The 22,376-nt window shown below is 36.5% G+C and overlaps 1 protein-coding gene across 2 annotated transcripts in view; it reads left to right on the top strand.

Moving 5' to 3' along the window:
* Window positions 1–1,870: 1,870 nt before the first annotated feature.
* Window positions 1,871–22,376, top strand: part of IMMP2L (inner mitochondrial membrane peptidase subunit 2) — a 407,502-nt gene continuing 386,996 nt past the window's right edge. The window contains exons 1-3 of one of the 2 annotated variants that reach the window (XM_054276083.1): window positions 1,871–1,919; window positions 10,831–10,968; window positions 17,849–17,952. In XM_054276083.1, the coding sequence (XP_054132058.1) occupies window positions 10,834–10,968; window positions 17,849–17,952 (239 nt within the window). In that variant the 5' untranslated portion in view covers window positions 1,871–1,919; window positions 10,831–10,833. Of the gene's footprint in view, window positions 1,920–2,214; window positions 2,377–10,830; window positions 10,969–17,848; window positions 17,953–22,376 lie in introns of those variants that run through there. The other variant, XM_054276092.1, reaches the window with a different exon arrangement.

Consider the following 22,376-nt stretch of genomic DNA (forward strand, 5'->3'; position numbering starts at 1 on the left):
TGGGATAACCCCATCACCATGAGCCACCCTCTGTGCCAGCCCCACGAAACAGAGCATTAAAAGCAGTAAGCATTGCTGAACGGTTCACATTTTACAAGATGCTGGGCATGTTGTGTTTGGAACAAGTGTGAAACAAGAAATTTTATAGACTATGTGTACATAATTCATATACCTTGTACTGAATTGGTCTTCAAGTGTGCCTTCCAATTCAATTTATTAATAAGTACTCTACTGCAGTGCCTTTTAAGATAGTTAACTCCTATCTCAACAACTGTGGAAATATATAGAAAAGACATGGTCAGATTACAGACAACCATGCATTCATACTTTCATAGCTCAGCCTCAAAGTCAAGATCAGTTCAATTATGGACAATTTTATATTTGAGCTTAAAAATAACATTTTAGCAATAAATTGCAAATATCTGACTACACAGGCAGAGGTGTCATCTTACATTGGTTTCCAACAATGGCCTGACTAGTAGAAGTATCTCCCAGCATCTAGTTAGGAACGCCCTGGGCCAGAGGTAGTGTTTATGTGAGTGATAATCTGTAATGGATTTTCCCTCCATGAACTTGCTCACTGACTCTTGAAGGTACATGAGCTATGTGGAAAAACCTTCTTCAGACTATACTGGCACCCACAACTTGTTACAGCAACTGATAAAAACAACTAATCACTGAATGAAAGCACAAGCCCAAGTGTATCCATGTGCACTAGCCAGGAAAACACAGCCACCCTCCATGAAGCCAGCGCAATGCAGCCAGCTCTATATGCACCACATGTGGTTGACATCGGTGCCCATCACACCTGGGGTGCTCTAGGGGAAGTCATCGGCTGAACAAAAATCTTGCACTTTTCTGTGGGTTACGCTGTATGCAAGATCAGAACAGCTTTGTACTGAAATATTAAGAACTCCCAGTATTACGTATTGTGAAAAACACCAAAAGCTTGGTTTTTTTAAATTTTAAAAGTTTAATAGTAATAAAATGGTTATAAAAATAGTAATACAATTAGAGTAATAATAATTTGGACAATTTGAATTAGGACAACATGAGATAATAGAGACAAAGAGTTACGGACGTCCTGGTAGCTTTTTCTGGGCAGCACAAGCCCGAAAAAGGACACACGTTAACAAAGGATTAACCCTTAAGAGCTGTAGCCTGTTGCATATTCATACACTCCTTACATGATGCATAAATTCCATTCTATCAAAGGATTTGGTCTCATCATTGTCAACTTCTTCCTCCTAATCCTAAGGCGCCTTCAATCTTTAGCTAGGCAGGAAGAATTTAGTTTCTTCTGATAAGAGAACAATAAATTCCATTTCTCTGAACGATTTAGGTGTCTTGTGGCTGCCATCTAGTGTGAGTGCCTCATTCCTTTCTTCAAAAAATATCCCACTTACATAGTTCTTATTTTAACTACAAAAGTTACCTTTTAACTACAAAACTACATTTATATTATTAAAATGTTAATGTAGCACTACTAATCAATACATCAAAATACATATAGTAAGTATCTGCGTAGAGCCATATAATATGCACTTTTCACGCATATGAATATCCAAAGAGATTCATTGTTGCTCAGTTGCCAAAAATTGGCCACAGGAGTATATATCCTTGTGTATATGGATATCGATCCTCACTGGAGGAAAACAGCCACTGCAATGCAGCATCCTCAATGTTTTGGGGACTCAAACTGTAACTACGGGGCAGAAAAAGGACCAGGCCGAGAACGTTCCACCGCGCAGGGCCTGCCTGGCCCCGTGTGCGGCACAGGGCGAGCCCGTCAGGCCGCGCGGTGCAGCCGCGGCCCCTCAGGCGGCCCGCTCGGGGCGGCCGTTCCGGGAGCACGGCGGGCCCCGCGCGTCACGTGACGCGGCCGGCTGCGGCCCGCCCCCCGCGGAACGGAGCAAAGGGTAAGCGGCGGGAGCGGCCGGGAGCCGGGCGGAGCCACGGGAGCCGGGCGGGCTCGGAGAGCCGGGGCGGGGAAGGGGCCGGGGAGCCCGCTGGTGGAGGAGGGAGCGGGGACGGGCGTGAGCAGAGGGGGCTCCGGCTGCAGTGGCGGGGACAGGCAGGCGCCGCGCGGCGGGCCCGGCCGCGAGCTCCCTCCCGCAGCCGGTGCCGCCCCTGCCCCGCCCCTGCCCCCGGCCGGCGCCTCCCCCGGGGCGGGGCCTGTGGGGCCGGCGGAAGCGCCGCTCGCCGAGGGCGGCTGCTGCCTGCCCGCCTTCGGTCGCGTGTGCGATCCCTCCCTTCTTAGCCCCTCAGATTACCGGGATAGCCATTTCCCGTGGGGAGGGACTGGATTAAACAGAACCGGCCGAGTCAATAGCGAGAAGCACCGCTGCTCTGTGCGCCCTCCGCCTGGCAGAGGCGGTGCGTGCCCTGCTGCCGGTGGGAGGAGGCGAGCTTGGGCGGGGGAATGGGCTTGGAAGCGGCTCCGGGTGCTGCTGCCCTTCCTGGGCATCGTGTCTGCAAATGGGACTTGTGCTGTGCACGGCGCTTGGCCCTGGACTCAGTGCAGCTCTTACTTAATGTATTTTTCTGCTTTATTAAACTTCTATCACATCTTGTATTTGTCCTATGAGGACTTCTGTTAATGGCTGTTCTCCGGCATCCGATGGAGTGGCTTTACTGCTACCCTACAACCCGGACATCTGAGAGAGAATTTTTTGTTGTTTTTTTTTGTTTGTTTGCTTATAATGTATAACTTTTCCTAAAGTGGCTGCTTTTCCACGTCTGGCGCTTGTCCTGCAATCTGTTCTTAGTTAAACGCTTCTGTGTATAAAGACTGCAATGCTTGAAGCTGAAGAGATTCAGCCAGTTCCGAGACGTGTCTCTCTGGTGTTCCTACTCTTTTAAAGTTGGCAAAAACCTTAGATAGAATAAGTGCAGCTAAACAAGTAGACTCTAACTTTGTAAAATCTTTTGATTAGCCAGTATTCCATTGCAGAAGTTTTACTTTTTTTTTTTTAAATAACAATTCTGGTTCTGTGGAACTGGAATTCATTGAGCACACCAAGAGAGCAGAATAGGCAAAGCTGCTTATATATCCCTCTAAATAATTAAATAATTTTCTTGTACCACTACGTTTTTATTTTCTTTTTCTCCCCTAAAAGCAGATGCCACACATACTTGTTCACTGTCCATCTAGGAAGAAAATCAAAATTGTCAACAAATATATTAGGAAGACAGAACCTCTTGAGGATTTTCAGGTTAAATGAAATAATTCCTCTAGAAAACTTCAGAATTAGACTTTCTTTTTCCAATATGCAACTTTGTAACTGAATGCATATGCATTTTGTAAAAAAACGTAACATTTTTAACTACTGTATTTGGAGGATTTTTAAGAGTCTTTCATTTAATTTACTTTTAAAATTACAGGCTCTTTTATTTAATGTGTATATTTTTACCAAAATACATTTTCTCCTGGAATTGTTAGTAACTGTACACATGATATAGTAGTGGGTGATATCCAGATCCCTGAAAATAGTATTTTAAGCATGCTATCAATAATTTGAAGATTCAAATGGTTTCACAGTCACAGTTGTAATTTTGTGGTGAGATCTTTATAAAATGACTAGGGTGCCAGAGATTTAATCTGTTTCTAGAAATCCATATCCTTATGCTTGTTAAGCTGTTTTGCTTATTCTTGGGACCTGAGAAACTGGCACGGCAGTTTAAGTTTTCCAGAATCCCAGACTCAAAATCAAATGGTGGGGAAGGATGGAGTACTCTAGGTCTGCTCTTAACAACTCCCACAGTGACCTCTGGAGTTCAAGGATAAAACATGAGTTGTTAAAATAAAGGCAATTATTTTTGAAGGCATAATTTTCTGTGTTAGTTTATACATGTAGTTTATTACTCTTCCCCACACAGTAGGTGGTAAGTAGTTGGTTCATTGGGTTTTACTGCTGGCTTTCATGGGAATGTTCTGTCGAGGAGTCAGTCCCAGTTTCCCTGCTTTGAACAAGGATACACAAAGCTGCTTTTGCAGTAGTTGTGGGAGAACTTGTTATTTTTGTGAAGTATGCTGAAAATGGAAAATACCTTTCAAATAGTAAAATAATTTTCTATTCTTTCTCTTGGCATCATTTTTTCATACCATAATAAATATTATTTTCAGTCATTATTCTGTCCTTGTATACTCAGTGTATACTGGCATGCTTTAAAGATTCATAGCTGAGACTCTTCTTCTATTAATTTGTTTTTGTATTAATTTGAATTTCTATTAGGCTAGAAGAACCTTCCCTGTTCCATATGAAACTTCTTCTTAATCTAAAAGCAAAATCTTTTAGAAGAATTTGTTTATGATGAAATTAATGCTTGAAGCTGAGTGCTGTTATTCTTACTTTTAGGCTGTTCATTGAATGTTATCTGAATACTTGAAGTTATATATTTTGGTGAAAAATGAATATTTCCTCTTTTTTGTTGTCTTTGTTTTTGCCTAAATTTGGTTCTGGATAACCACAATTAACATCATAGTTCAATGCTGCTTGAAAGAATCCAGAGAGTTGTCTAGATGAATGCACAAATTCATTGAAAGTCAAAGGTTATGTTATTGTTTACTGTAAATATAATTTACAAATTTGGTAAGTTTCAAAGCAACTCCTCATTTATGCACTCTACTTGAGAGCAAAACAGCACAGCTGGTAGTTATTTGCAAAGGACACTTTAAACAGTTAACTTAGGCGTTGAATCCTTAGGCTGAAAGCAACACAGAACTTTCAATTGTAAGAAGCTGAACATGTGTTCTGTTGCTCTTTTAAGTGAGTTCCAAAAATTAATGTAATTTAGTACTTTCCTTTATCTACTGTATATATTAATGATCTTTAGTTTCTTTGAAGGTGCAGGAACATGAATAAACCCAAATATTGTAACTTGTATGTTAGAACAACTGGTACTCTGCCAGTCACCTGTGTGCTAGCACTTGGAAGATATTTCATTACATCTGAAGTTTTAAGTGCTGGGAAAAAAATCTAATTTGTAACAATTACTAATGTTTTTAATTGTAATTCCTATGCTTGTGTGTATAAAATGGAATCCTGAATAACTTGTCAGAGCTAAGGCATGGCTGATTACTTGCTGTCCTAAGCTAGTTGTTGATTTGATTGCTGAGAGTAACTTTGATCTACAGCTATGTTTTCTTCTAGTTTTGCTTATATTTGAGCAGTAAAATGTTCTGGTTGGAAGTACAAGATTGTCCATTAGGGTAAAATCTGTGTACTTGAAACACAAAATTAATTTCTAAGAATAAGTAATACGAATTTCTTTCCAGTTACAACCAACACATCAGCTAAGCCTTTGACATGACATAGATCCCAGTGATGGGATATAGTGATATTATATTAAAAGAAGAATCAGTTCCACATTAGACTGACTTTTTTCCCCCAGCAATAAATCTATGGCTGATTATGTTCATGATTGTTGTGTTTTAAGCTTTTCTATTTGGTTTGTGAGCTGAAAGCTCATTATGGTTGATCTGGTTTTGTCTGCTTCTGGGAACTTCTCTGTATGTTACAGCACTGAGAAAATTAGAAAAATGGATTTTTATTGTTGTTTTTCTTTAGTGTGGTATACTGGAAAAAATTCTACATATTTCATGGGGCTGGGAGCTATTACATGGAAATTGTAATTGCTTAAATTCAAGCAAAGGCATAAGAAAATGGTACAAAACGGAGTTGAAACTAACAAAATCTGCTGCTTTGTATTTGGAACGAGCAAAACATCTGGGTGTCAGAACAAAAAGAGTAATTTAGAGAAAAGAAGAAAGAACAGCAGAGCATACGTGTGCAGTTGCTGAAACTGCAGATTAGGTTATGATTTTCTTCTTCAGTAACACAACAGTTGTTTCCATGACCTGAGATATTTCCAAACTCAAAATAGAGGAGTGTTCTTTCATGTCTGTGTGCTAGGGGATAGAGAGAGAGTAATATGATGGAGGAATAGGATGAGTAAAACCTGTGCAGAATATAAATACATTAATTGAATAGACATGTTACCACTATAGTGGAATAATACCAGGATAGAGTTGGCTTTATTGAAGGATAAATGAGAGCTTCTTCTGGAATTAGATAGGATTTTTATATGAAAACTTAAATGCACTGATCTATATTGATGATTCTAACTGAAAACTTATGGGCTAGTCTATTTTGATTCTTCTGTGGCATTCATCACCATCATGTCCAAGCCTGTACTTGGATAAATATATATGAGTTAAATAAGCCTACTAAAAACTCTGCATACTTGTACCCTTACAGTAATCACTATAATATAAAAATTACGGAAATGTGAAACTAAAATGGGAAATTAGGCTCAGGCTGCATGGCAATATTTAACTCTGGCCTTGTATCATGAAGGATTGTAGAAAAAGAGTGTGTAAAAAGGTCACACAAATTCTTATACTGAGTGGTATCCTGTTAATCATGGTTGTTAAACCAGGTATAACCTCATATTCAAATTAGACCAGTCTTAAAACAAAAGCTTCTGTCCTCAGTTTTATGTTTTATAGGACACAATAAAATTGGGCTTGTGTTGTGTTGTGGAGTTTTTTGTTATGAAAGTCTTCTTTATTTTCAAACCATATCTCCTGAATTCTATGTGGTGCAATTGATTTATTTAAAGACACATATTTTGATTGGGAGAGAAGTTGGTTGTTTCAATGGATTCTTGAACTATATATCATATAGTTACTAATTCCTGAACAAGATCAAATAGATAATTTCACACGAATGTAGCAGTCTTGATGGGGTAGTTGCTTTGCGTATAGGTTGTAATTCCTTCCTTCCTGTTCCCTCACGTCTTCTTGTAGAAGCACATCAGGGGCCATTCTATTTCCTTTGCAGATGACTGCTAATGCCTTGTTTTTACAGCTATTTTTCCTATCATACTTCTTTGGGTAATTTTTAAGTACCTAGGTTTGCAAATATATTGTAACCTGGGGCTTTCTGAATTACTTGATGATTTTCTGCAGGCTATGTGATAAACAGTGTCTTCTAATGTGCAGGCAAGTGTAAGAAAAAATAAACATTTTATACATAGAGAGCTATCTAAATAGCATCTCTGCTCCATATGTTGTAGTACCCATGAGGGGCTCATTATAATCCCTGGACCTTTTGTGCACCAAATACTTCAGTCTGGATAATGCTGTGCTCCATCTGCCTTAATCTCTGAGCTGCACAATGTGAAATTCTTAATGCTTTGACCTGCTATATGCTAGCATTTTTGATCTTGGATTTTTCTTGTCCGTGTTTCCATTTCAAACAAGTCTTCAAGGTTGTTGGTTTGAAGTTTGTCAGTTCTACTGAGTTATTCTGTGGGGTTTTTTCTTTCTCTAAACCAAGTGTAATGTAGAGGTGCTGAAAAGTGTATGCGTCTCTAAAGTATTGTATTGGGTTTTTTTGTATTTGGTTATGTTTCTTCTTTTTTTCCCCCCACATCTTTTAAGTGTTGTGGTTTGTTGATCTTATTCAAGGTGTCAAGTTGGTCAGAGATCCAAAAATATGTGGTAGGGAAATTGTTTTTTTCAGTAAACAATATTAGGCTTAACTCACTGACATGCATTTAAACCTGTCATAGTAAATCTGACACTGCACTGTATTTCAGAATTTCACTCCAGAAATATGATGCTTTTAAAATCTACAGATGTTTTAGAAATCTCTAAGAGCAGAATATTATCTTCAAGAATGATGACTATCTCATGTTTTCTTTATAAAAAAAACTCCAACCAGAATTTTTTTATTTTGAGTCATTTTTGTGTCTACCCTTTACTGCCCTAAATTCTCTCTTGTGAGTGCAGTAAATGCTTATCATTACTTTTTCCCCTTCTTTTCTCCTACAACCATCAAAGTTTAAGAAAAAATAACACTGAACATTTTAATCCAGCAGTATTTATCAGTTGAGGATTATCCATTCACATGTCCAGTTACTGGTAGAAGGTAATGCTGCAAATTGCCTTTCTGCTGCCCTTCCCCTGTGGCAGTGCAAGACAACTTGAAGCTCCTTGTATGGAAAGAGTGAGGGGAAACTTCCCATTTACTGGCAGTTGGATGGTGAACTATTTTGTCAACAGTTGCTTGGGAACTCTGCATGTGTATTATTTACTCATTTGTGCTTTTTAGAGGGGAAAGTTTATGAAGCAGACCTGGCAAAAATGTGGGCACTGTTAAGTCAGATACTGACTTAACAGTGCCCACATTTGTAGTAATTTAGCTATGTGGGGAACCAGGAAAAGTTCGGAATGTAACTCATCATTATAAATGAAGGACTCATCATTTTGGTGTACAGGGAAGATGAAACCAATGATTTGATCTCTTACCAAGAGGAGAGGGGAGGAGAGGAAAAAATTGGGACAAGTAGAGAAGTCCTTGAGCACATAAGTTGTTGGTTTTGGTGGCTTTGCAAATTGATTGCTTGTAGGGGTACTGCTGGTGCTTTTCCCCTCATATTTTTTTATATTGTGCCATGTAATGCTACATGTGTTCCAACCCACAAAAGTAAGACTTTAATTCCCAGTGTTGTCCACAGCTGCTTAATACTGCTGGTGTTGCCTTGTCCAAGTGGTGTACTGAGAATGAAGCATTTTTTCTTAGCAGCTTCAACCTGACTGCTAGATTCTCCGTCACTATTAATTAGCATGTAGTTCTAGGAAGCATATGGTGGGTCTCCTGTGGATTGTCTGGCTAATTACTTCTCTTCAGATTCTTGATTTTTCTGTAGATACTAGCATGGGGCTTCTGCAGGAAGTTTATAACAATATCTGTCCATGGATTCAGTAGACAGGATGGGATGAATATTCGTGTTTCATTATTAATGAAAAAGATGTTTGAGGAATTTTAAGAGAAGTTGTTTGATTTCTGAATGTTTTAAAACTATTCTTAAATCAGCCATATTGTGATACATGTGTCAGACAATGTTTTCCTGCTCAAGTTCCTCTAGAGAACATGGTGAATATATTTGTGTGGCTGGCATTGCAATTAGAGCAGAAGAGGTCTGAGATGCCAGACCTCATAGCAGAGAAGTAGAGTTCCAGCCACAAAACTCAAGATGCAAAGTTCAAGTAAATAGGTTGAGAGAAGAGTATTAAGGTGTAGGCAATAATGGAGTCAAAAGATTTTTTTGACTACCTTGATAATGTAGTAAAAATCTGATTTTTAGAAATTGTATTTAAAGTGGCATATTTTCCAAAGGTAAAGCTTTACTGATTGAGGCAGTAGTCTCTTTTGGTGGATTGAGTCTAATAATCAGATTTTAAATGATAAGCTGAGAGTAAATCCTTATAGCTTTTGTCTTGAAATGTTGAGGGTTTTGTTCTGTTTCACAACCTATTACAAATTACTTGTAAAAGTGGTTGATGCAAATTGAAAATGTTTTCATGAAATGTTCAGAAAGAAAATGACTGAATTACAAGCAGTGCGAAAATTTAAACTTGTGAGCAAGTTACAGATGATGAAATATTTCCACTTAAAAAAAAATTAAAATCTTTTGAAGGTGAATGTCAGAAGTAATAGTCTCAGAAGACAGATCTTGTCATTGCAAAGCTGTTAATATCTATAAAGAATTCTAGTGATGAATATGCAGATGGCTTGTTTTGTAGAACCGAGTTTTCTAAGTTAGATGGTTGTTTGGAATTTAGAAGCTCTATCTGTGACAGAAATACTACCTTCAGTACTATTTCATCAGAGTGATATCAGTTTATATTCTGCATACAAATAGTTAATCACTTCCATGTTTCTGAAAATGCAACAAAGAAAAAAGGATTATATTGTGAAATTTTAAGTACTTTGTAAGGGGATTGAATGAAACTGCATATATTTACACTTTTCATTACTTTAATTGAAAAATAACTCTATATTCTTGGATATAAACACAAGCTGATCTACCAGGGATTCATTAGGTGGAATGCAGTTTAAAAGGGAGTTGCCAATAGGTGAAAGACAGCATTTGTCATAATCCAACTGCAATTATGTAAATTCGGCTTGGGTCTATGCAGCAGTACCTGGATATTCAGCTTGCTTTTCAGAGGTATGACTAATACAAAGAAACAGCTGGTGTCCCAGTACACTTTGTAGGTATTTTCCAAGCATGTTCAGGGCTAAATAAAAGAGTTGAGAGGTAGTATAATATATGGAGTTGGAGTAGAATCATCCCATGTGTCATTACGTAGCTGCCTAGTCTGCCAGCATGCTTTTAACCTTGTGATGGAGTGGTGAACAAGGAGTCATTATGTTATGGTGTGTCCCTATGATATGTGTGACAATTTGAATTGATTTTATGTTTGCAGTACCATCAGTGTGGAAATGATGCATTTGTGCATTTTCATTTGTGGAAATATTTAATAAAGAAAAAGTGATGTGTTGCAAATAGCTTTCCTTTGCTTAACACAATCCACCTTTGGGGGTGAAAAATGAATAAATACCAGTGTGTGGAGAGAAAATTATTTGCAATGCTTCTTTCTTCCAAAATGCATTATTAAATTTTGTCTGCTTGCATCACTTTGCTTCTTGCTTACCTGCCACCTTCAATAATTTTTATCAAGTACTTCTGCTGGCACAGGATCGCGAGAAATGTTCAAATTAGCTAAAGAGTAAATGTGAAGTATCAAGCTCTGTTCTGTAGAATAGACATTTAAAATCTGATTAAGATTTCTGGTTTGTTGATTTGGGTTTTTTTCCATTCTCATGTACACGCTCTCTTTTTTTCACTCTGAATATTGTGAACCTCTAACAGATAATAAATTTATTATTAATAATTCTGTGTTAAATTGCAACATGTTGATGTTACTTCAAATTTTTTCTATAATGATTTTTTTCTTTCCTTCATGTTTTTCAGACTATGGCACAGGCTCAGAGGTTGGGGAGGAGATACATTAAAGCCTTTTTTAAAGGTTTCTTTGTTGCCGTTCCTGTAACTGTGACTTTTCTGGATAGAGTTGCCTGTGTCGCAAGGGTGGAAGGAGCATCAATGCAGGTATTGCTGGAAATATCTTTGTCTTTCAGGAGATTAAAAGGTTGCTCTCCACTGATAATAGCAAGGTGAAAAAAATCTCAATTGTTATTAGATGACTTTCTGGTATGGAATAGTTTAATTTCTACTTTGTTAAATATTTTATGATGTGAAAAAAAAGATTTTGAGAACAAAACTTCCCAAAATTCTGTGTCAGTAAAAAGAAAATGTATGGAGAAATAGTAATATCTTCCTAGACATTTAGAAATATTTGGAGCAATATATTTTGTTGCTTGAGATTGAATTGATGACTCAAAAAGAGGCTTTATTAATTTTTAGTAGCTACATTATAGTAACTGTATGGTAAAACTGTTTCTTGCTATACTTGTTCTTACTATTGAACACATGGCACGATTGCAGGGAAGAATACTGAAAGTGGCATGAACCTACTGTCATTGCTTATGTTTATCATGAAATAGGCATCAGTTCACTGTTTTTACTTTGGTTATATTGAATGCTTATACAGCATAAGCAAATAAATATAATGTGTAACATTTAGATGATAAATACTCATGAATACTATTTTTTTTCACCGTTTATTTGATCTTGAAAAAGCTATATTTTACCGTAGATAGAAAATTTCCATGTTATTACTTTGCATTTTAAATCATATGCACTGCACTTTGGTATGCATCACCACTGATAACAATGATGTATTTTGTTCCAATGTTGCAACATTCCAATTAGTAGAGAGTACGGATTTGATTTTTGGATGTCAAGCTCTCTTTTCTGATTGTCTTAATAAGCTCAGAACCTTGAAGAGAGATTTCACAGCAATCAAGGCCAGCTGCTGGTGTTTGAATTTTGCAGAATTTATGCATGGGCTAGAAAACTTAGGCTTGATCCTGCACTTGGCTGATTTATGTTTAATGTTCTAAAGAGTATGTGGAGGGGAGGATGGAATGGCAAGGTGGCAGTGTGTCTTTTGTGGCAGTCTGTAATCTGATGTTTAAACTCTGTCCAGAAACCTCAGCAGGCAGCTCTCACATCAAGAACAGGGATGGAAATAAAATTGTGTTACTCCAGTAATTCTACAATCCAAGGCCAAAAGCTAGGTGTAGCCTAGGTTATTATTGCCCTTTTCACAGATTTTTCTGAATATCATTGATGACAAGTAAAAGTGAGGATGATCTGAGGGCTTGCAGTTGAAGAGCCAGAAATTCACACTAAAAAGGAGAGGAAGGGAAAACTGTGAAAAAAACTGTTCTGTTATCTTTTTGCTATCTTCAGGCAGGAGAACTTCAAACATATAGGATAGCATCTGGAGAAGTACAAAATTAGCCAGATGAGTACAACTCCTCTGTTTTCCATCTTCCCATTTTTTGCCCCTTTTGCAGGTCTAGAGCCACATGGAATGTTTTAAGATGCAGATTCATGTTGGATTTTTTGTTTTGGCTTTCTGCCTTTGTTTGTTTCTGTTTTTTGGGGGGGGGGGGTTGCTATTAGTGGGTGTGACCTGAGCATTTAAATGTTTAAATGTTTTTTTAGCACACCACTTTGCCATTTATTGTTTCATCTTTTTCTGCCTCTGGTGTAGTGTTCTGTTTGACATCCATTATTGTGCAATAGTTTTGCTTCAGTAGCTGGAAAGAAATTTCTTACATTTCCCTCTCCATAAGTCTGTTGTGCTTCTGATTAGTATCTCAGTTTTATGTTTTCTTTGAAGTCAGTCCCAAGTGTTTGAGAGTGCTCTGGTATTGTTTTGGAGTGTTGCTTTGCTACTCACTTGAAGGGCACATAGTTGACTGTGGTTTATCCATGGAAGATTTGAAGAACACTACAGTCATTTGCTTAGATTTATTCAATCTGACAAAGGGAAAGCAATATATATTCACTGGATTATTAAAATTGAAGCTTTTCCCTTGCTGTATCTGTTAACTAAACATTCCCTCTGTTGACTGAAAAATGGACAGCTTGAAAGCTGACATTTATAGTTTTACTGACACTTCAGTGTCTGTAAAACTCTCTGGTTGTATTCTGAAACAGAACTGAAATAGAGGTTTGTTTTAAACTTCTATGGATATGGCCATTTTTCAGATTGAAAAAAAAAATCCTGGTGCTTTTGATAAGATACTAATTTCCTTGCCAAGATTTATTAGCTATCTAAGCAAGTCTGACAGGGACACAATTATAAGGAATGTATCTCTCTCTTTAATAGTAGCTTGAGGGAGTACTGGTCATGTTGCAATTCTGTCTGTTAACTGTGTTCTTTGGAGAGTGATCTATGTCAAACATATCTTAAAGCCATAGGTATGAGGAAGACTGAGGTTCAGTCGGTTTGAAGTCAGATTGTATCTTTCAATCACATGCTTCCAGTGATACCTTATTGTCTCAATTTGATACCATGGTAAGATTCTCAGTAATCTGTTTGTAATAGACCTCTAAATTGTCTAGCTGCCTTTGTATACTCATAATTCTGGCTCCTGATGAGCCTGAAATTAAAAGTTTTGATAAGAAGCAAGAAATAAATTTCTGTGTCATGCTTGCTCTCCTACTCTTGTTCTCTGCTGTGTGCTTTCTCTCCCCCTACACTTTCTCCATTTGTTCTGGACCAGCCTTACTGCTGCTTCACAGTGCTGATAATGGGAACACTTTTTGACACCCTGGCAAGCATATGAATAAAGCTTCTAATGAAAATTAAAATTTTCTGACCAAACCAATTAAGAAAGACTTCATGCATTCCATTGTCTCCAGCTGATTTTGTATTTTTCAGTGCTTTCAGCCACCTGTCATAATTTCACTTGTGCTGACTTCAGTGTATATGTGTATTAACTCTAACCTATAGAGAATAAGTGTGAGCTATTGCAGTTTATAATTTTAACAGTTTAATAGTTTCATTACCTTCTCTTTTATTTCCAAATTTACTGAGTTTTTTAATCATCACATGAGGTAGTTTTGTTGCTTAGATTTATATGCTCATCTAGCATTCTATTAATAGTGTGTTTCTAGTGAGTTGCAATCTGTTTACAATATTAAATGTAAGTGAAAAAAATAACTGATAGTAAGATTTCTTAATTGACTGTTGTGAATTTTTTTGTGTGACTTCTTGTAGTGTCTTTAAAATGTTTGTTGTCATATGGACAGCTTGATATTGATTTATGTTATTTTTTTATTGAGTTTCATTGCTTGTCCAGTATTACAGACTCTTCATACATAAAGATGTGGAAAAGGAACCCCTCATGGATATATAAATTTGTAAATTCACTAAATCAAATTGACTGTTTTAAAGTGGGATAGAGAATGACAGCATATGTGCAGCTTTATATGCAAGTTCTATTGCAAACAGTTCAACACCAAGGATTATAGGAAATGGCCTGAGCAGTGATCTCTGATGAAACACTCATGTTTCTGCAGCAACATTATTGAATGTTCTATTCCATTATGCATAATAGCAGTTGTAATTATTCTGTGGCAGTTTCTCCTAACTTTATTATTAGGATTACTGTACCTAAGCCTGTAAGCTCATGTGAATATTCTTTGTGTTCCCCAAGCTTCAAGCAAATAAGTTGTGACCTTCACTAGCAGCATAACAACTATCAAGTTAATCATTATTTATAGCAAAAGGGCATGTTTTTACCCTCCTACTTATGGAACCTCATGTCCTATGAGGCTTCATCATATGGCTGGGGATCTCAATTTGCATGCTTTTAGCATTAGATTAGTTAGTAATTGGAAAGAGTAATGTTTTGTGGCTTCTGCACCGCAGTTTAAATTAAGACCTGTGTGCCTTATTTGTAGCAGGCTTTTATGCCAAAAACTTGAGCAAAGAAGTTATAATACTTCAGACAAGAAGGAAGAAACCTCTGTGTCATTTTGTTTCTTATGAAAAGTCCTTGTGACCCTATTTGTTGACTCCTTTTGCAGAAGCTGTATTTTTATTTTCCTAGACCTGAAACCTTACTAGTAGTTAAAATATCTTGAGGAATAAGTAGTATTGTTTCTATACTTGTTTGTTGTGGAATCTCAGTTAGTTACAATAGAGAAGAATATACAATAGAGAAGTTATTTACAACAGAGAGGCTTGCTGAAGGATTTATCCTTTTGTTTTTTTAATAGACAATAGTGATGATGTAAATGAATAGTTGTCTCCTAGTTTTCCTTTGCTTTCTTCTAATAAAATATTATTATTGTCTGCACGTTTGTCAGGTGTTTTTTTTTGTAAGAGAGAAGAAAAAAGCCTATACTGTTGTATTTTTCTCAAACACCATTCTAATGTATGAGTTGAATATCTACTCTGTATGTCAAAATGAGGTCAGGTATTGTTAAAAATGCATTTAGAGTGCTTTAAATTAAAAAAGCTTATTCAATACCCAAATGTATTTGAATTCTAAGGTAGTGCCTTTGTTTAAATGCATAAAAATGGGAGTCAACTGGGATAGTGCAACTGGGGCAATACTGTAACTACCTGGTGTATTTCTCTCTAAGATGTAGTTGATGTAAGTTTATGTGACACAAAAAGTGTGTAAGCACTTATTTAGATGTATTCTAAATATCAGCTGTTAGATACATTATCTTTTGGAACAATGGTTTTAAGGTTTCTATTAAAGGTTTCATCCTCCTCTTTTAGCCTTTTAAGGCAGATACCTTTTAGTACTAAGGAGTTTGCTTTGTGAGAATATGTCATATGTATGACTCCTGCTTTGTAAGATTGGCCTCTGCCTTATACTTAGTAGGGTTGAAAGATTCTGGCCCCTATGTACCTGCATTTGGCAAAGTGAGTATGACTGAATTGTTTGTGAGTTTGTATGTAAGTCACTTGTATGTAAATATTTGATCCTTTGGTGGAAAATGCTGTAAAGGTGATAAATAATTCTGGAACTCTTAATTAAAAACTACTAATAAAATAACTGCTAATTAGCTCCTGGTTTTCATTTATCTGGTTCTTGCAGTGCATTGAGTCTAGTAAATAATGAGTACTAATATATTTATAGCTTAGACTCAGACCCTATCTCTATGGATATTAAAGTGATCTGCTTTGATCCCCTGATTTACCTTGCTGGAAATTTGCCTGTAGCCCAAAATGTAAGTAGCCTTGTTTGCTCTTTAACTAAACATATGATGTCATATCCCTCCCCCTCTCTCTACCATGTTTATTCTTTTGACCTAGCTTATTGCATACTGTTCATGTGAATTATACCTACTGAGGACCCTTCTTCTTTCACCTTGAAAAACTAATTTTTCACAAATCCCCTTTGAAGCATGTCTTTGTGAACCAATCATTCAACCAATGATGAATGAAGAAACTGTAATAAAGAGAAATTGCTTTTGAAGTTAAAAATAAATACTAAATAACCATTTCATTTGAGAGCAGTTTTCTGAATAGTGATGGAATGAAATTTGACACTGTGTAATTACTAGGGTTGAGAAGAGTTAATTTCAGTCCTCCTGTTGGTTTACTCATCAAAGGTACCATCAGTTTGGAGAGGAGAATATCAGAAGTAAAAGTCCAGTGGTTTATGTGGTGGTTCAAGTTATAGTGTAAGTGCCTTTTCTACAACAACAGCAACAATAACCAAATTTTTAGCTAACATTGCAATTACCATACAAAGGAGGGGTAGCGTAGTTGCAACACTATGCGCTTTATTGCATATATCACCTAACTCTAATTAGTGATTATCTCTTGGCCAAATTGAGAGATACTGTAATTTTGTTTGAAGAGCCTGAAAAAGCTTTCTGAGAAATAAATAGAAAACTTCAGTCTTGAATACTCTTAAATAATTTCTATCTAGTAAAAGGAGCCTCTGTTTTCAAGTAAACCTTGAAAAAATAAGTAAAGACAGTATTGTGGTGGACTTCTTCCTCTGCCCTTTCCCAAGAGTTAACTCAGAGGCAGCATTGATCAGGTACCCTGGTTTTGTATCATATCACACAAAATAATTTTTGGGGATTTGATGTGCCTCCTAATTATGCGTTAATTACTTCATTATTTTGATTCATGCCCTTTTGTGTCCTGTTATGGAAGGCCCACAATTGTTGCCAGTGTCAGTGTGTGCTGTAGATATAGGGCTTGTTTTTCCCCTTTGCAAAGGATGCTGAGATTACTATTGCTACAAGTCCATTTTTCATTTTTAGTGCAATATGCTTTTATAAATAGTAAGATGCCTGCAAAAAGCTTGGGTGTTTGTTTTTGGTTTTGTTTTGGTTTTTTTTCCCTGGGAATTTGCGGACTTGGTTCTCCTTTGATTTTAATCTTAAATGATAAGGAGTAACAGCAATCCCTTCTTTTCATCAGGTTTGCTGTAAGTATGTAGGGGGATAGAATATAAGAAAATAAAGGTAGTATATAAAGTAATCTTACCCCTAAGGAGTTGCAGCTGAGCCAATTATTAAAGATTAGGAGCAGGCCTGACTTTACCAGGCCGCAGCTGTCACCAATAAGAAGAAGAGTGTTAGAAAAGAGTGGATTGGTTGGTTGAAGGGAACTGGCGTCAGTTGGCTGCTGTAAGAAGAAGGAAGAGTCAGTGCTTAGAGGAGATGCCTATGAGAAAAATCAACGAGGTATGAAACTCTTGCAATAATGAAAACAACAATATGGAACCTTTGCAATATAATGACAACATAAGTATGTATCCTATGTAATCTGATTTGCATGCAGTAATGCATTAAAAGATGTGAACTAGAGTTTGTCTTAAATTAATGATCTTTAACGTGTCACTTAATAAAGAAGTGTATTTCAAATGTATTTCCTGTAATAGAACAGATTCTTGGCCTCTTATGGTGAGTATTGGTATGTTTTTTACCAATTTTAATGTGTTTCATGTGTTGATGGAAAGGTAATTAGGGGGAAGATTGAAAAAGAAAATGTAGATCTAAATGTAGGTCTGTTTTTCTCCCCTTCTCTCAGCCTTCTTTGAATCCTGGGGGAAGACAAGCATCTGATGTAGTACTCTTGAACCACTGGAGCATTAGAAATTATGATGTACAACGTGGGGACATTGTGTCACTGGTGTAAGTAATTTTGCATATGTTTCAATACATGCTTATGTAGATGTTGAACTATCAGTGTTTTGTCTACAATAATGTAGGTATATACATGAGCAAGGAACCTAACATTTTAAATAATGCATTATTGTTACTTCTATTGTCTGTTTTCAAAACTCAGATGTTCAAACAATGCATTACCAGGCTTTTACTTGAAAGGAATGCAATGCAAGGTATCATGTGATACAACGTGTATGTGTACCAAAACTGCCAAGAACAAAGAGTTGTGAGGTGGAAAATAGATAAAACATTATGTGGCCTAAAGGAGTATAGTTTGAGTTGCTTGGCTATGCACTTATGAGAAAAAAACGCCTTATTGACTAGTACTGTATGTTTTTCTTCCTGGTGAAGTATGTCTACTGAATAAAATTTTAGATAAGACCTCAAGGATTCACCCACCTTCATAAGGACAAATGGAACAAAAGATGGAATTCTACATTTAAAATTGGGAGGTCTATGTATCAAGACAAAAGGTGGCAGTGTTTCACTGTTCAAAATACTCAAGACTAACAGGACAGAAACTCAATTTCAGCCTTAATATAATATAGAAATAGAATGTCAAAATGCTCATAACTGGTGCAGGGTTATAATACATACTCATATGCTTGGAGAGCTTAAGCTTAAGGTTTTAGTTTTGTAAGTGAAATGCACAATATGTAAATTGTAACAAAAATGTCTTTGGAAGCCATATTATCTAACTGCCTTTTTGTCATATATCTTTTCTAATTGTCCCATTTTTTTTTGCTTTCCTCTTCGCTGTAGTGGTAATTTGTAAGACAATTTTCTTCTTTTGCTAGATACTTAAAATTTGCACTGTGATCTGTCTCCTTTTCTGTCATGTAAAATTTTCTGTAAATAGTCTAGCTGCAAATATGAATTTATTCATATTTGCTAGAGATAATATTGCAAAAGGGCTTCAATTTCAGGTCACTCAATGGATGCTGTAAAATGATGTGATTCTGCCTGTGTGTGCATCCCTCTGCCCAAGTCATGCTCTGGTGATTGTTTAAAAGAATCAGGATAACTGATTAGTAATTAATAGACTGAACAGAAAATGAACACATTGTCTGATCAGAAAACAAAATTAATAGTTTCATCCTTATACTCCTTGAACGTTTGTAATTTTGTCTGAGCCATCTGCATTGGTTATTTTCACTTTGCTATATGTTTGAGCAGGATAACTAGTATTTTAGATGCAGTGGAGATTTTTGTATGTTTGGAAGCTTTTCCCTAATCTTGGTAGAGCTTATGTAGACCCACATAGAAGTTGTATTTATGCACTTTATGGAAACTTTTCTTAGTCTTTGGGAAGTCCTGTGGATAATCGGATCAGAGTATTCCCAAAGCATTTTAAGATCAATACAAAGGAAGTTAAACAATGTAAAAATAATTTATTGGATAGTTTTAGTATAAAATATCATTAAATGTTTACATCTTCAATAACAACTTTTAAGTACCTCATGATACGGGTTTGTTAGAAGAAGTTTTGGCCTGCTTCCTTATTGTTAAGTTTTTAATTGTGTGGTAAAGTCTTGCAGGATATAGTATCTGGATGTGATTTTGTACCTGTCAGTTTTTGAGAATTTTGCTGTACAATGCTTCTGTTGTGTAAATGGGTTAATACTTTTAATCTTTTTCATTTTGGTTTTTTACTTATGATTTCTATAACTCACATATATGCATGGATTTTACTTGCTGGTCCTCAGATCCTGATTTAGGTAAGGCATGAACAGGGAAGGCAGATGTCCTATCAGGTTCTCCTTTACTGATCCTCTCAGAAATTCAGTTGAGAAAATCTTGTTGTGACTGAGATAGGCAAATGGATATGTAAACCTTTGTTTTGTATCCTTGTTGGCTGCTTGACATTTGTCCACTGTCTCCTCTTTGCCAAGTTGTAGTAGAAAATATTTTAGAGGTTCTGGAAGGGTGGTCATTTGTAGAACAGGAGCTGAGGTAAAATATTATTTCATGGCAGCATGACCAGGGCCATTCAAACTCATCTCTTTGCTCCAAGTTTTGCCTGTTGACCTTCTACTTACAGTGGACTTTTGCTAGCTGGGATCGCAACAATCTCTTTAGGAATTGTGGTAGAAACAGCAGCCATCCAGAATGACATGGTTATCTCTGACAATATGAAGAGAGCAAAGAGGTGAGTCAGTCTTGGTGGTCCTGGATGCCCCAGAAGAGAATCAGCGAGCCTGTGGTCATGATTCTGATACTGCTTGCAGATCCAAAAGTTTTTCCTCTATTGTCCGATCTAGTTCTTGATAAACACACACACATATATGTATATATGTATATATACACATTTATTTTATGACTTTGATTACAAATGAGCACCCAAGTACTCAAGTATGTGGTGATGTTTATACCTAGAAAAAGTACTGAATGAAGACTGCATGTCTCTCTGTCATCTTGGTCTCTATCTGATGTAGTGAACCACTCATCTCAATCATAGCTGTCATAGCTTAGCCACTGTATGCACACATGTTTTAGATAAAATATTTGCATTTACCTTGTTTTAGACAAAATATTTACAACAACATTAGTCTTTAAAAATATTAAATTAGAGTCAGGTAAAACCAATGGAGATAATAAGTTGGTAGCAAAAAATTATTTCTTTAATTACAGTATAGTATTTTACAGATTGTTATATATTACTTCAGCCTTTAGAATATTTTTTCCCTTTAGTTTGAACTCATTTTTATTGATACCAGAATTAGGAGAGCTCAATGTTACATGTTGTAACTTTTGAACTCACAATTTTACGTTCATTCAGAACTGAGTAAAGTGTTATCATCCTTAACTTGATCACTTGCTACATGCCTAATTTAGGTAGTGCTGTATTACTGGGACTTAATATATTGAAAATCAAAACAGGAATAATTTTTAAATAAGTGAAGTAATTTCAGGCATTCTGTGTTTCCGATTACTGCCTTTCCATCTCTTAAATGGATTTAAAAAAATTAAAAAATGTGTTATATTTTTGGTTTGGCAAATGCATTTATTTATTTGTGATTTATTTAATCATCTTTCAAAGACGAATGCTTGTTTTTGCCAGGAAGACCTTGATTTTTCAGTAAGTTTTGTGTTGAAACAAGCATCTACTTTGTAAGAGCTCAGTTGAGGTAGATCTCAACAGTTGTGTAGAACTTTATTAGCTATTGCAGAATGAGTTAGAAGACACATAGTGTTCTCTCAGCTGGTCTCACTCTGTAGAGTTTGAGTGCCAGCAGCATTGTAGCTGGAGCTGTGTGTGTCACAGTGCGGGGTGTACAGCTCATGCAGTTCCCTGGGAATACATGCTGCAGCTGCACTTCCCAGCACTTATAGAGATACTGCTCTTCTATTGCACATTAAGGGATATTTTTACCAATGTTACCTGTATGTAATTTGTTTTTTACTGTGTGCAAATGCAGGCATTGCTATAAAAAGGTGTTCTCAAAGAGTGATTTTTTAGGTCTAGAATTCATTTTGGCTGCCTATACGGAAACCCTCCCATCCTGATTGTACAATCATACCATCTTTTTATTCCAAAATTCCCGTCTTAATGTAGGAAACGTTGGTGCTTAAATTTTCAAATGATGAAATGTTAAAGTTGTAAATATTCACAGACACTAATTTTAACCTTGAGGTCAAAAATTAGAGGTTAATTTGAAGGTTGTGCTATGTCTGTAATAGAGAGAACACCTTCTGCAATGTTTGACTGAGAGCAGGAGCTTACTTGCTGAATAGGTTGCCAGGTGTCCCTCCATTGCTAATTTAGAATGTGTTCTTATGTGTCAAATAAAAATATGCTATGCTAAATTAATCTGAGGGAGAAGAAAAGGGAACCATGCTGTTTGTTCTGTACATCCTGAATGGTAACATGCTTTTAAAATTATGAACTATAATAGCTAAATGGGCAGTATGTTTAAAAACATGTTTTTAAAGGTCAGCTATAAAAATAAGGAAATAAGTGTTGTATATTTTGTCAGCTTCTTTTGAGTTCTCATACAGGAGCATAACTTAAATACAAACCCAACTTTCTACATAAAAAATTCCTTGACATAAAAAAAAAAGCCAAATAATGGTTTTGTCTCCTATCCTTCGTATCCTTGTGAGGGATATTAAGTGGCTTCTGTCACTTCTTCATCTGAGCCTAAGATTATACTTGGACCTTTCCATAAACTCCTTTATTTTGTGCAAACTGCTAAGCATTTATGTGAGCTTGATCTTTGAAAAATCCAGTGCAGATAACCATTCTGGAGGAAGAATCAAAGTACTGCACTTAAGGTTGTTTCTGCTGCTGTGTCCCTCACTGGCGTCTGTTCAGAAATGAGAACTGGAAAAGATAATTGCAGTGATGATTTTATGTGATGGTTCAACAAGTTTCAGCCTACACATGCAAA

The sequence above is a fragment of the Melozone crissalis genome, unplaced genomic scaffold (genome assembly GCF_028551555.1).
Source record: "Melozone crissalis strain CALT ecotype California unplaced genomic scaffold, PUWL_Pcris_2 ptg000004l_1, whole genome shotgun sequence".
Lineage (NCBI taxonomy): Eukaryota > Metazoa > Chordata > Aves > Passeriformes > Passerellidae > Melozone > Melozone crissalis.